Genomic DNA, 15385 nt, shown 5'->3' with positions numbered 1-15385 from the left:
GGTGAGGGGGTCCTTGCTTGGGGCCATCCAATCCTTGTACGCCCAAAGCGAGAGCTGTGTTCGGGTGCTCGGCAGTAAGTCAAAGGCGTTTCCGGTGGGGGTTGGCCTTCGCCAGGGCTGCGCCTTGTCACCAATCTTGTTTGTGGTTTTCATGGACAGGATATCGAGGCGTAGTCGGGGGGAGGAGGGTCTACAGTTCGGGGGGCTGCGGATCTCATCGCTGCTTTTTGCAGATGATGTGGTCCTGATGGCATCTTCCGTCTGTGACCTCCAACTCTCACTGGAGCGTTTCGCAGTCGAGTGTGAAGCGGTCGGGATGAGGATTAGCACCTCTAAATCTGAGGCCATGGTTCTCAGCAGGAAACCGATGGATTGCCTACTCCAGGTAGGGAATGTGTCCTTACCCCAAGTGAAGAAGTTCAAGTACCTCGGGGTCTTGTTCACGAGTGAGGGGAAGATGGAGTGTGAGTTTGGCCGGAGAATCGGAGCAGCGGGGGCGGTATTGCACTCGCTTTACCGCACCGTTGTGATGAAAAGAGAGCTGAGCCGGAAGGCAAAGCTCTCGATCTACCGGTCAATCTTCGTTCCTACCCTCACCTATGGTCATGAAGGATGGGTCATGACCGAAAGAACTAGGTGACGGGTACAAGAGGCCGAAATGGGTTTCCTCAGGAGAGTGGCTGGCGTCTCCCTTATGGATCGGGTGAGAAGCTCAGCCATTCGCGAGGAGCTCGAAGTAGAGCCGCTGCTCCTTTGCGTCGAAAGGAGCCAGTTGAGGTGGTTTGGGCATCTGGTGAGGATGCCCCCTGGCGCCTCCCTAGGGAGGTGTTTCAGGCACGGCCAGCTGGGAAGAGGCCCCGGGGAAGACCCAGGACTAGATGTAGAGATTTTATCTCTGCACTGGCCTGGGAACGCCTTGGGATCCCCCAGTCAGAGCTGGTAGATGTGGCCCGGGAAAGGGAAGTTTGGGGTCCCCTGCTGGAGCTGTTGCCCCCGCGACCCGACCCGGGATAAGCGGTTGAAAATGGATGGATGGATGGATGGATTTTGGGCTCTACAAAATAAAATGAATTGAATTGAATTCCTACATGTTTCCGACAAGGGTGACTGCGCCAGCCAAACCTGGCGGCGAGTCTGAACCAGGCGTCTGACTTCCCTCGACATGAGGGCAAACGGCTGCAGTGAGGCGTCACTGAGGCTGGTGGTGGAAGCGTCAAGAGGAGCCTGATGCAGAGAGGCCGAGCATGAGGTGGAAAAGGGAGTTCCCAATACGCCCCATGTGGGCTGGAGCATCATAAGCCTTAGATAAAAGGTTGTCCGTGACCCGACATCGGGGTCGAGGGCGCCTAGCATTGACTATGGCGGGACAGAGCTGTGGTGTCCCTCCAGGATGCATGCAGTTCCCTCAGATATTCTTCTGAGGGAGGAACGGAAAAGGTTGCGGGGGCGGGAACACGCCTGAAGAAGGCACTTGCAAGCGGGGGCTCCGGCGGCTGCGTCTGGATTACAGACGCCATGGAGCTATGGACTGCTCCTTCCGACGCACTCTGCGCTGAAGAACAGGAACCAGGCCCATGAGTGTGGGAGAGACGCTCTTCACTGTACTCGGTGAAGACATTGGCTGACGCAGTTAGTGAGATAGCATCCGGGTGGGTCTGCAGCTTCGCCCCCTCCTGCACTATGATGGAGGTCCAGAAGAAGCAATTTCATTTGGGCTAGCTCAGTAGTCCGCAGATCCACTCTAGAGGGCAGCCTGCTAGCCTTAGCCCTTTTTGAGGGAGCCCCCGTGGCCTCTGTGGCCCAGCGTTTGGAACGGGCAGGTTGAGCTGGATCCGGCTGCCCTGTCAGGGGGGAGGTCGCCTAGTGGCCTGCACTGCTCGAGGCATGATTCCCCAGCTCCTACATGGCTCCTCTGACAGACCCTCCCTCAGGTGCTTGAGACCAAGGCAAGAAGGGCAGAGGTCATGCCCATCCTCAGGCTGAAGGGGAGCCATACAGGTCCTACAGCTGGGACAGTGAGACATGGTCGAGTTCAATCAACTTAAGCAGAAGCGCTCTGCTGGATGTTACGAGGACTGGCAGTAAGAGAGGCTTCTAGGCTTCTCCACCTCGACAGCCGTAGCCAGTCTTGGGATCCCCCCCAGATAGCTTGAGCGGGAGAACTCTGCTACTGTGGGCAAAGGCCAGAAGAAAACAAGAGCGGTTTACAAATAATTGGAATCGATTTCACCGATTGTTGAGCTTGTTCAAGCTTGTTCAAGCTTAGCTATCAGAGTAGCTACCTGCGCAGCGAGAAGAAATGATGAAATATGCAATGAGATTGCTCTCCGCCACACACATGTTAGCTAACATGCTAACTCGCCGGGCAGTTGCGAGCGCGATGGCTAGCGAGCGGTGAATAACGAGCAGTTCTGGCGTCTGTTTATTTACTTGAAAAAATAGCTGTTCACTGCTCGTTTTTAACCGCTGGCGGGCCAGTTGCGAGTGAGCGGCTAACAACAAAAAACAGCGGTGAGCGGCCGCCGTCCTTTTTCGGCGTTAATAAATGAATGTGTTTACTGTTTACAAAAATACCTTGATATACCGTGATACCGTCAGAATCGGTACAAAATACCGTGATATGGATTTTTGGCCATCCCGGCTAGCCCTACTACGTAGTCCATGTATAGTGGGTAGTAACTCATAGTAACTACTCATAGTAATACTACACAGAGTATGCAAACTACAAAGTGCATCCAAACTACTATGCGTTGAATGTTATTGATAAATATTGGCAATTACTGAGTAAAGTATTAATAGAGAGAATAGAATAAAGAATTGACAGATTTGAATACTTATTGATAAGTATAGATAATTAAGAATATATATTGATGGTTATTGATGAGTTATTACCTGGAGGTGGAGCAGCAGGTTGCTCTGAGGGCTCCCGTTAACAGTGCAGTGAAACGCTGCCGTCTGTCCGGCGTTTACCTCCACGCCTTTAATGTGCAGGAAGTGTGGGGTGCTCACTGAGGATACACAAACACATGCACACATACACAAACACACAACAGGGGTCAAAGGTAACACACTGATGACCTCACCACCTCACTGACATTATTACATTACATTATATTACAGGTCATTTAGCTGACGCTTTTATCCAAAGCGACTTACATTACATTTTTGCCCGGGGAGCAATTAGGGGTCAGGTGTCTTGCTCAAGGACACTTTGACTTGGGACATAGGGCAGCCGGGACTCAAACCACCAACCTTGTGGTTCCCAGCGCACCCTCTCTACTCCACGACTGCGCCACGACGACCCCCGTCGTTACCGTGGCAACGCCTAACCTTTTTCTGCAAATATCTCAGCGATCCAGTCCGTAAATGCATTCTGGAGGATGAACTCTGTGTGTGTGAGTAGGTGTTTTTGTGAGTGTATGTGTACGACAACAACTGTGTATTTTTTTTCAACCCTTTTTTTATTTCTCCAGATCATTGGACAGTATCGGGGTAAAAACCTGCTGTGGGTAATTTCCGGTGAAAGATGTTTACTTGAGATTTAACAAACAAAACACACACATAGCACTCAGTGTGTGTGTTTTCTGCATTAAGTTGTGTATTTGTAACAAAGCAACATAAAATATGCGAGTCCACAGACTAGTAGAAAAAAAGACTGATGGATCAAAGTCCATGCTAATCAATTTATAGTTTAATGAGCTCCCCTGTCTCTATGCACACACATAGAGACCGACACACAAACACAGACACACAATAACTCTCTGACCTTGATTTTGCGATGCCAGCTGAACTTTAAACATTGTTATCCAATTAAGAAGCCAAACTTCGTTAACTATTTAGTAGAGGGTTGTATAAGGGGGAGGACCTATGAGTGTACTTACTGCACTGGTGTCCCTGCAGCACGATGTCCTTGATGGCCAGAACCCCTTTCCGACCAGTGCTGACCGCCTCGAACACCACCTGCCAGGGAGAGCACTATCAGCGCTGTGACACCAACAGTAGTACTATAGACAGCACTAGAAACAGAGGTAACGGTGGTAAGAATACCATAACAGTACTATTTGTCATGTCCGAGAAACGGTGTTAGTCAGGTTGTCTCATGTCTATGTGTCTCGTGATTTCCTGTTTTAATTTGAAAAATAACCTTCCTCTCGTTTCAGGTAACTTGCTGCTTCCCCCTGTGTGCCGGTCCGATTGCCTGCCCTGCCCCTGATGGTTTCCACCTGTGCCCTTACTTAGTGTGAATACATTGTCTGCGTCTTCCTTTGTCTTGTACCAGTTCGTGCCCCATGTCAGAGAACCAGCGTATTCCAGTGTCCATCGTCAAGCTTTACCACGTTTTTTGGACCTTGTCCTGGCTCGCCTTCTTTTTCAGCCTAGTATTTATTTTCTAGCTTTTTGTTCTTAGATTTAGCATAGGGCCTTTTTCCTCTACCAAGAGTGATTTTAAGTCAAACATCGTCTCCGGAGTCGTGCTTTTGGGTTCAGGGCCATTGTCCGGTGGTGACACTAGTTGAGACAGTCTTAGAATAAGTTTAGAGTAGGAAGAGTACTAAAAACAAACTAACATCAATGTATAAATATTTATATTGAATTAGAATATACTTTCTTAAATGACGCTGAACTCCCCACTGGTTCTTGACACACAACTCTGTTGTTTGTGTGTGTGAACGTGTGTGTGTGTGTGTGTGTGTGTATGCATTCCACTGTAACATCGTCACGGAAACCTGGGGCACACACTTCCTGTTGGTGCCCAGAAACAGGAAGTCCTCCTCCCTCCGAATCCTCTTCCTTTCATTCTTCTTCTCTCCTTCCTGCACGTTTTGCCGGGGCTCACTTCCTGTTTCACCGCTCAGCTGTTGAGTCTTTTCTCTCTCGTTAACTCTGTCACTCTAACGAGGTGGCAGTTGTTGCCGTGGCAATGTGGCTAATTGCTGACGCCTGCTGTGATGATGGGAGGGGTGTAATTGCAGCCTGTTCAGCCTGTTGTGTATGTAGTGGTAGGGGGTGTCACACACGCACACACAATATGTTGACATATTGTCCTAAAACTGTGGGAGACACTGAATCATAAATGTTGTTGTTCGATTAAAGTTTCAGAACAATACAGTTAAGAATCCCACAAAACATTCGCCTTATTTTCCAAACAATCTTGCATTATCTTCATTACCCAGAATAGTACTCTGTAAATTTGGTACTATCTGTAACTATAGTACTAGTGCTATCTGTAGCTGTAGTACAGTATCTGTAACAGTCATGCTATCTGTAGATCAAGTACTATCAGTAAAATTCTTTTGTAAATTAAGGCCTAAAGCTGATCAGTCCAAACAAGCTTTACAACAGGTCCGGAAGGTGTGTGTCTGTTACCTGGTAATAATTGGGCCAGAAGGTGGACACTGCCAGGTCCACCCCTTTCCAGATGTGGTAGGTAGGGCCTGATGAGTTGAACACAGGAACCCCGAGAGGACTGTTGTTCTCTGCAGGAAACACGAACACTGTGAACAAAGCTGAACAGACACACCCGAGAGCTCCGCCTCCACACAGACACACCCGAGAGCTCCGCCTCCACACAGACACACCCGAGAGCTCCGCCTCCACACAGACACACCCGAGAGCCCCCGCCTCCACAAAGACACACCCGAGAGCCCCCGCCTCCACAAAGAAACACCCGAGAGCTCCGCCTCCACACAGACACACCCGAGAGCTCCGCCTCCACACAGACACACCCGAGAGCCCCCGCCTCCACAAAGACACACCCGAGAGCTCCGCCTCCACACAGACACACCCGAGAGCTCCGCCTCCACACAGACACACCCGAGAGCTACGCCTCCACACAGACACACCCGAGAGCTCCGCCTCCACACCGACACACCCGAGAGCCCCGCCTCCACACAGACACACCCGAGAGCCCCGCCTCCACACAGACACACCCGAGAGCTCCGCCTCCACACAGACACACCCGAGAGCTCCGCCTCCACACAGACACACCCGAGAGCTCCGCCTCCACACAGACACACCCGAGAGCCCCGCCTCCACACAGACACACCCGAGAGCTCCGCCTCCACACCGACACACCCGAGAGCCCCGCCTCCACACAGACACACCCGAGAGCTCCGCCTCCACACAGACACACCCGAGAGCCCCCGCCTCCACACAGACACACCCGAGAGCTCCGCCTCCACACAGACACACCCGAGAGCCCCGCCTCCACACAGACACACCCGAGAGCTCCGCCTCCACACAGACACACCCGAGAGCTCCGCCTCCACACAGACACACCCGAGAGCCCCGCCTCCACACAGACACACCCGAGAGCTCCGCCTCCACACCGACACACCCGAGAGCCCCGCCTCCACACAGACACACCCGAGAGCTCCGCCTCCACACAGACACACCCGAGAGCCCCCGCCTCCACACAGACACACCCGAGAGCCCCCGCCTCCACACAGACACACCCGAGAGCCCCGCCTCCACACAGACACACCCGAGAGCTCCGCCTCCACACAGACACACCCGAGAGCCCCCGCCTCCACAAAGACACACCCGAGAGCTCCGCCTCCACACAGACACACCCGAGAGCTCCGCCTCCACACAGACACACCCGAGAGCCCCGCCTCCACACAGACACACCCGAGAGCTCCGCCTCCACACAGACACACCCGAGAGCTCCGCCTCCACACCGACACACCCGAGAGCCCCGCCTCCACACAGACACACCCGAGAGCTCCGCCTCCACACAGACACACCCGAGAGCCCCCGCCTCCACACAGACACACCCGAGAGCTCCGCCTCCACACAGACACACCCGAGAGCTCCGCCTCCACACAGACACACCCGAGAGCTCCGCCTCCACACAGACACACCCGAGAGCCCCGCCTCCACACAGACACACCCGAGAGCTCCGCCTCCACACCGACACACCCGAGAGCCCCGCCTCCACACAGACACACCCGAGAGCTCCGCCTCCACACAGACACACCCGAGAGCCCCCGCCTCCACACAGACACACCCGAGAGCTCCGCCTCCACACAGACACACCCGAGAGCCCCGCCTCCACACAGACACACCCGAGAGCTCCGCCTCCACACAGACACACCCGAGAGCTCCGCCTCCACACAGACACACCCGAGAGCCCCGCCTCCACACAGACACACCCGAGAGCTCCGCCTCCACACCGACACACCCGAGAGCCCCGCCTCCACACAGACACACCCGAGAGCTCCGCCTCCACACAGACACACCCGAGAGCCCCCGCCTCCACACAGACACACCCGAGAGCCCCCGCCTCCACACAGACACACCCGAGAGCCCCGCCTCCACACAGACACACCCGAGAGCTCCGCCTCCACAAAGACACACCCGAGAGCCCCGCCTCCACACAGACATACCCGAGAGCTCCGCCTCCACACAGACACACCCGAGAGCCCCGCCTCCACACAGACACACCCGAGAGCTCCGCCTCCACACAGACACACCCGAGAGCCCCGCCTCCAGACACACACACCCGAGAGCTCCGCCTCCACACAGACACACCCGAAAGGGTGAGGTGTTTTTTTAAGTATATGTTGCAGTGCTGTAGTACCACAATGCAGTATATGTTGCAGGGCTATATTACTACAACACAGTATTTGTACCTTTGATGTTCTAGTGTTACAGTACTGTAGTACAATGTTAAAGTAGTCATTGCAGTATAAGTATTTGTACCTTTAATGTAGACGTTGAGGCTGGCAGGGGGGGCGCCCTCACGTCCCCCCGCCTGGTAAAACAGGAAGCTGACGCAGTGCGTGTCATTCTCTTTGAGGGGGGGCAGCAGCAGGCGAGCGCGCTGACCTCCGTACCGACCCGACATGTTCACAAACAGGAAGGAGGAACCTGCACACAGGAAAACATCTCAACAATGCATGTCTTTCAAGTACACGATTAGCAACATATTTCAAAATACATTTTTTTTGTAGTGTCTCTTTGGGTAACTTAATACTGAGACGTCAATCACAACTAATAAAAGAACCAAACAACCAAAGACTTGTTAGTTAATGATCAATAAAGAAAAAGTGTGTGTTTGTGAGAGAGCGTGTGTGTATCTAAAGTCTAGTTTATGCTTCTGCGTTTTCAGAGAGACGGAAGGACACGCAGACGCAAGAGCCGCTTGTGTGTCCCTTGCGTGTCTTTTCACGCCTCCTTGCGTGCGTCGACCCATTTTTCTAGACTAGCGTCTAAAGCTTTGCAGCGTCCTGCAGCAGCAGGCTGTGATTGGTCTCTGACTACGTCCTTTACGGAGTCTCATGTCTCCGTTTTCACAGCACAATACGGCCGTTATTAAAAGGAAGAACGTTTACGAGAGAACGGATCAGATTGAAGAGCTTTTAAATATGAGCGCTTGTACAAGTCGTCATTGGCGGACTATGAGGACGCCGGATGGCCTCTGATTCATGGAGGGAGATCTCCACAAACGAGAGGAACAAAGTCGTGGAGGAAAATACGGGACAAATGTGTCCTTGATGAAAAGCAGCAGTGTGGATGCACGGGGCAATAAAGTCTATGATCAATAAATAAAGCAACCAGCGACTTCCACACACAAAGACGTGACTCTCCAGGTCGTCTTCAACAAAACACGTGACTCCACCTGTTGTTCTGGAGGTGAATCGCTCTGCAACACACGCAGGACTTTACAACCAGGAAGTGAAACCAGCGCGTCGACACGTAAAGACGCAGAAACACGCGGCGGCCTTCAGAGTGTGTGTGTGTGTGTTTGTGTGTGTGAGAGCAAACTGCTCATTTTGTAGCCATTGAAACTATATAATTGGAAGACTTTAAAATAAAAGCGTTCACTTTTCAGCTCTGCAACTCAAACCCCGACTCTGTCTCTGGGTGCGAGTGTGTGTGTGTGAGTGCTCCCTCATTAGGGTGTGTTGGTGTCATGACTACAGCTGTCAATCAAGCTCTCTGGGTTCACTTTTCTTTAAAGTTTCTATGAAATTCAAATCAATACTGTGAGAGAAGTCTGACACATAGACGCACACACACACACACACACACACACACACACACGCATGCAGTGTGTCGGTGGGTTGAAGGGCGTCTCCATAACAACAGCAAGTACTGGTTATACAGCTGTCAGTCACTCAGATGGTTAAAAGCTTCTCTCTTGGACGTTTGAATGATTTTTGTGAGACTTTATTTTGGGTATTATATTAAATAAATTGATTCATTCCTCTCAGACCTTGAATTTAGTTTGAGTTTTGTATTACTTGATATATTCCTCAATAAGACCATCTGACAGATTTAATAATATGATCCTATATGGGATATTAGTGCATATACATAAAGGGAGAGGTTGACAGAATAGCAGTAAATTCTGACTGATGTGATCCTCCAACAGCTGATGCTAACACGCTAACAAGCTAACAGCAGTTATGAATAAGGTTAGTTACCATAGTTACTATAATCATACAAGTTATATTATGTATATTATTGATTTCATAGTTAACTATAATTTTTTAATGTAATAATGTTTTTGTGAGTGTGTGAGAGTGGAGACGTGCGCGTGTGTGTGTGTGACAGTGTGTAACATGTGTGTTTGTGTGCATGTGTTTTCTTAGCAATCAATGCTTATCAATGGTCCATGAGGACAATAAATGGATTGAAAAACCAAAGTTTGAATCATCACAAAGGAGGAGGAAGTACTTTCATGATTGTTCTATCTCTACTTCATTTCTTCTATGAAGACACTCTCTTACTCATGTCTCTATGTATTGTCCTGACTGATGAGGTCATGTTGTGTGCGTTTGTGTGAAAACATGCGTGTGTGTACCAGCTGTTTCCTTAGCAACAGAGGAATGTTGAGGAGCAGGCGGAGAGGTCGAGGTGTTCATATCTGGACTGCTTCTTGCTCGTGAGCTGACTTTTTTCGTCCAAGTAGTGTCTCTACTAATGAGACTTACTGTCCTCCAAAGCCTTCGTCTCCACAGAGGACAAGCTACACCCACGATCCAACCATCTCTGTGTTTTCAGTCACTATGTATACATATGTATACATAAACACACACTATAATATATATATATATATATATATACACACTGAAACATCTATATTTATGGGAGCTGAGACGGTTTCCTCCTCAAACAGATGAACAAAGACCATCGTGTCCTGGCGTTTCTCTCTCTCGTTAACCTCCCGCCCTCCTCTCAGATGCTGGCCAATCACAGATGACCCCTGCCATCTCTAAACCAATCACATATCATTGGCCAGCGCGCGCACACACACACACACACACACACAAACACACACACACACAGATGGTGGGGGGTAATTCTATTACCAGAGTTATATTGAAACGTGAGGAGAGGCAGCTGCGGCGAATTGAAAAGATTTACACAAATAACACACACATTTCCTGCCGCTGTATGTGTGTCTATGTGTGTGTATTTGCTGCCGGGATTTCAGGATGCGACTGGAAGTTAAAAAATCTGAAAACACTGGGACACAAATCTATATAATAATATAGCTTTATATGATTATTAATCTACATTTGCATTGATTATTAGACTATCGTTCTACATTCATATGCATTATTAGACCGTTAATCTACATTCACATTGACTACAAGTCATTTTTAATAAATACCAGAGCTTTAATCTAGATTTATAATAATTAGTAGGGCCAGGTTCTAGATTTGACTATTTGTTTTGATGCAGCTAGGCTAACAGTTTCCTTCTGCATCCAGTAGGCTGACGGCTTCCTCAGCATCTATTTGTTATGCTAAGCTATGCTGAGCACAAGCTAAGCTAATAATTGGAGCTATCCGTGCACATACATGGCGCTGATACCCAGCTGACACCAGAGAAGAAGAAAAACACCAAGAGGATTTAACAAAATGTCACAATGTTGGGATTCAACAAACCGGCCAATAGGGAGCCAGTGTGTGACTGTGACCTCTCCTGTGATTGGTCAGTTGCTCTGTGTCTTTGAAGTCCCCAAACGAGGCTTTAATTGGTTTTGGCAGGACGCTGATATCACACTGGACTCAGGGACACACACACTTGTGTATATGTATACATTTATATACACACATACACACATCCGTGGAACGTTCAAAGGCTGGATGAATCTCCTGCATGCCGACACGCTGATAAACCCGTTAACACACTAATTAACCCAGACACACAAACACACAGTACACAAAGAAATACACACACAGCTTTCTATTATGTATTTGCCAAACTTCAAACACAAACCCACTTGTTCACCTTTATGCGCTGTTTACCTGTTGGCTCGATGGTAGCTGTGTGTGTGTGTGTGTGTGTGTGTGTGTTGTAAACAACAACACACACACACAGAAAAGTGGTTTTGACCTCCAGGTCTCTTTAACACAGAAAGGCATTGTGGGAGATATCACACAACAGACACACAGACACAGTGTGTGTGTGTGTTGTATTCATATTTGCCTTCAAGCTTTCCTGTGTGTGTGTGTGTGTGTGTACAGCTGGCAGTAAGCTGATAACAGCCATATTAGAAATATTAATATACCCTGAACCCCGAAGAGACACACACACTTACATACGCACAAACACACACACACATACAAACACCCACGCCTTTAGTGTGTGTGTGTGTCTGTTCCCTATGGTCATCTGTGATTGGAGAGAATCAATCAGAAGACTGAAACTGTGGCCTTTCGTTGGCCAGCGCTGTGATTGACAGGAGGACAGAATCCAACACGCAGCTCGAGGTTCTAGACGAGCAGCAGAGTCAGTGGAACCGTAAAGAACGTCAACAGGAAGAGAACTGCCAGAACTCACTGCTTCTTCCTGGTTGGTTCCTGAACTTTGACCTCTGACACAGATTTGATCTTAAAGTGTCTCAGCACCTTGTTCTGTGGTAAAGACAAAAATACCCCACACACACTGTGTGTGTCGGTGTGTCTGTGTGTGTGTGTGTGTGTGTATACACAGTATGTGTGTGTTGAAGGGTATTAGAAAAGATTACTGTTACATGCAGCTACACGGTTCAGATTAGATTGAACCTGTACCATTTATAAGAACATTAAATGAAGCCTGGAATCCCTGTTCAATCGATGGCCCGCTGTGTGTGTGTGTGTGTGTGTGTGTGTGTGTGTGTGTGTGTGTGTGTGTGTGTGTGTGTGTGTGTGTGTGTGTGTTAAACCTGCCTAGTGCAGAACTTTATTTAAAAAGAGACAATGTTGAATGCAGGTAAAATGATCTCCTCAAAAAGGGTTGGGAGTATTCTCTCAGTGTGGTATTTTGGTATTAGTAATAGTATTAGTGTGTTGTTTTAGTACTTCTCTGCAGAAAAGTGTCTTTGTGTACTTTTTCCACCAATACAACAAGTCTACAAGTGGTAGTACGGATACTACGAATACGGATACTACGAATACGGATACTACGAATACAGATACTACGAATACAGATACTACGAATACAGATACTACGAATACGGTTACTACGAATACGGATACTACGAATACGGTTACTACGAATACGGATACTACGAATACAGATACTATGAATACAGATACTACGAATACAGATACTACGAATACGGTTACTACGAATACGGATACTACGAATACGGATACTACGAATACGGATACTACGAATACGGATACTACGGATACTACGAATAGGGATACTACGAATAGGGATACTACGAATAGGGATACTACGAATACGGATACTACGAATACGGATACTACGAATACGGATACTACGAATAGGGATACTACGAATACGGATACTACGAATACGGATACTACGAATACAGATACTACGAATACGGATACTACGAATACGGATACTACGAATACAGATACTACGAATACGGTTACTACGAATACGGATACTACGAATACGGATACTACGAATACGGATACTACGAATACGGATACTACGGATACTACGAATAGGGATACTACGAATAGGGATACTACGAATAGGGATACTACGAATAGGGATACTACGAATACGGATACTACGAATACGGATACTACGAATACGGATACTACGAATACAGATACTACGAATACAGATACTACGAATACAGATACTACGAATACGGTTACTACGAATACGGATACTACGAATACGGATACTACGAATACGGATACTACGAATACGGATACTACGGATACTACGAATAGGGATACTACGAATAGGGATACTACGAATAGGGATACTACGAATACGGATACTACGAATACAGATACTACGAATACAGATACTACGAATACAGATACTACGAATACGGATACTACGAATACGGATACTACTCCACACGGGTAGATCCAGTATCAGCAGCTGCTGTAGAGGGTTGGTTAGATTTAATGACCTGCATCGCCCTGCTCCACACATCGACCCGGAGAGAAGGTTTTGTGTGTATGGGGGGGGGGGGGGGGGGGGGGTGATTGCCTGGATTGGCTGCAATTAGTCAAACACCTCCTCTTTCATTGAAGAGAGAAGGAGGAAACAAACTAATCTCCCCTCCCCCTCTCCTCCCCCTCTCCTCTCCCCATACATCACAGTAAACAGGACAGTACCCACCCCCCCCTTCTACTCTCCCCACGCCACCTGCGCCACTCTCCTCCCCCCGTACATCCCAGTAACTACCTCTTCTGTTCCTCCCTTCCCCCTTCTCCTCCCCCCCCCCATACATTGCAGTAACCACCTCCTCCCGTGCTCCCCTTTCTCCCCTCCTCTCCCCCCCTTCCCATCTTCTCTCATCTCCCCATACATCGCAGTCACCACCTCCCCCACCCCTCACCTTCTCCTCCCCACCCTCCAGGTGCCCCTCTCCTCCCCCCGTACATCACAGTAACTACCTCCTCTCTTCCTCCCCTTCTCCTCCTCTCCTCTCCCCCGTACATCACAGTAACTACCTCCTCTCTTCCTCCCCTTCTCCTCCTCTCCTCTCCCCCGTACATCACAGTAAGTACCTCCTCTCTTCCTCCCCTTCTCCTCCTCTCTACCTCCCCCCCGTACATCACAGTAACTACCTCCTCTCTTCCTCCCCTTCTCCTCCTCTCCTCTCCCCCGTACATCACAGTAAGTACCTCCTCTCTTCCTCCCCTTCTCCTCCTCTCTACCTCCCCCCCGTACATCACAGTAACTACCTCCTCTCTTCCTCCCCTTCTCCTCCTCTCCTCCCCCCGTACATCCCAGTAACTACCTCCTCTCTTCCTCCCCTTCTCCTCCTCTCCTCCCCCCGTACATCACAGTAACTACCTCCTCTCTTCCTCCCCTTCTCCTCCTCTCTACCTCCCCCCCGTACATCCCAGTAACTACCTCCTCTCTTCCTCCCCTTCTCCTCCTCTCCTCTCCCCCGTACATCACAGTAACTACCTCCTCTCTTCCTCCCCTTCTCCTCCTCTCCTCCCCCCGTACATCCCAGTAACTACCTCCTCTCTTCCTCCCCTTCTCCTCCTCTCCTCTCCCCCGTACATCACCGTAAACAGGACAGTAACCACCTCCTCTCTGTGTGTCCTCGCTCAGCCTGTCTCTCACGTGATTGGCTCTGTGATTTAAGAGCGCTGTATTCTCATTCATCAGCGGCTGACCCTCTGTGAGCTCGTGACGTGCACACACTCACACACCGTGTTACCTGCTGTGTCCATAACTCAGAGGAGGAGCAGCTCAATAGCAGATAACAGGAGCTGCAGCAGCTTCTCTCCTTCGTGCTGCCTTCATGTACAAACAGTCGAAAGGGACGCTGCTGCATTCAAGGACACGTTCTATTCTTCAGAAGTTCTGCTCGACCCCACGGTGACTTTAATTTAGTGAGATGTGTCTGTGGGCGGAGCCTCAGTGAAGGCAGACAGACAGACAGACAGACAGGCAGAAAGGTACCTGCAGGGATCCAGGGGTTGCTGGCCGGTCTCTCTCTGGTGTCTCCTTGCTCCCAGTCAAAGTCGTCCTCTTTGGACTGGACCAGAGCGCAGTCTGGGGCCTGACCAGACAGACAGGCTGTAAGAGAGAGAGACGGGTGGTTATGTTCTGGTCTTCTGAGACAGACAGACAGAGGAACAACATGTTACGACGGTTTCCCCCCTTTAGTTCTTTCACTGTGATATATGTTCTGACCACGAACACATGCTTTATGTCGGGGGGGACCAGGGGTCAGTGGCCATTTTTCATTCCACCAAAGACACGACAGCAGTTTCAAATGTTAAAAATTGATCCTCAGAGTGACAACGCTCCAGTTCACCAACATCTCCCAGCATCCTCGATACACACACACACACACACCCTCAGTGATGCTGCTTGTGTACATATATTTTATGACATTAAGGGCTCAACGCCTCTTCAGTGAAATGACTCTTTGTATGTGTGCGTGTGTCCCATCTCAAAGAGTTGACATTAAATAGCTGCAAGG

The 15385-nt window shown here is 49.5% G+C and overlaps 1 protein-coding gene across 9 annotated transcripts in view; it reads right to left on the bottom strand.

Annotated features, from left to right (window-relative positions):
- LOC120811590 (receptor-type tyrosine-protein phosphatase mu) overlaps window positions 1-15385 on the bottom strand; it is a 103132-nt gene that overhangs the window by 66550 nt on the left and 21197 nt on the right. For all 9 annotated transcript variants that reach the window (XM_078096527.1, XM_078096520.1, XM_078096521.1 and 6 more), the window contains 5 exons: window positions 14860-14976; window positions 7705-7872; window positions 5368-5477; window positions 3882-3960; window positions 2893-3008 (listed from right to left, as the gene is read on the bottom strand). In XM_078096527.1, coding sequence (XP_077952653.1) covers window positions 2893-3008; window positions 3882-3960; window positions 5368-5477; window positions 7705-7872; window positions 14860-14976 — 590 coding nt within the window. The remainder of the gene's footprint in view (window positions 1-2892; window positions 3009-3881; window positions 3961-5367; window positions 5478-7704; window positions 7873-14859; window positions 14977-15385) is intronic.

The sequence above is a fragment of the Gasterosteus aculeatus genome, chromosome 21 (genome assembly GCF_964276395.1).
Source record: "Gasterosteus aculeatus chromosome 21, fGasAcu3.hap1.1, whole genome shotgun sequence".
In the NCBI taxonomy this organism is placed as follows: Eukaryota; Metazoa; Chordata; class Actinopteri; order Perciformes; family Gasterosteidae; genus Gasterosteus; species Gasterosteus aculeatus.
This window is presented reverse-complemented; position numbering and strand designations above follow the sequence as displayed.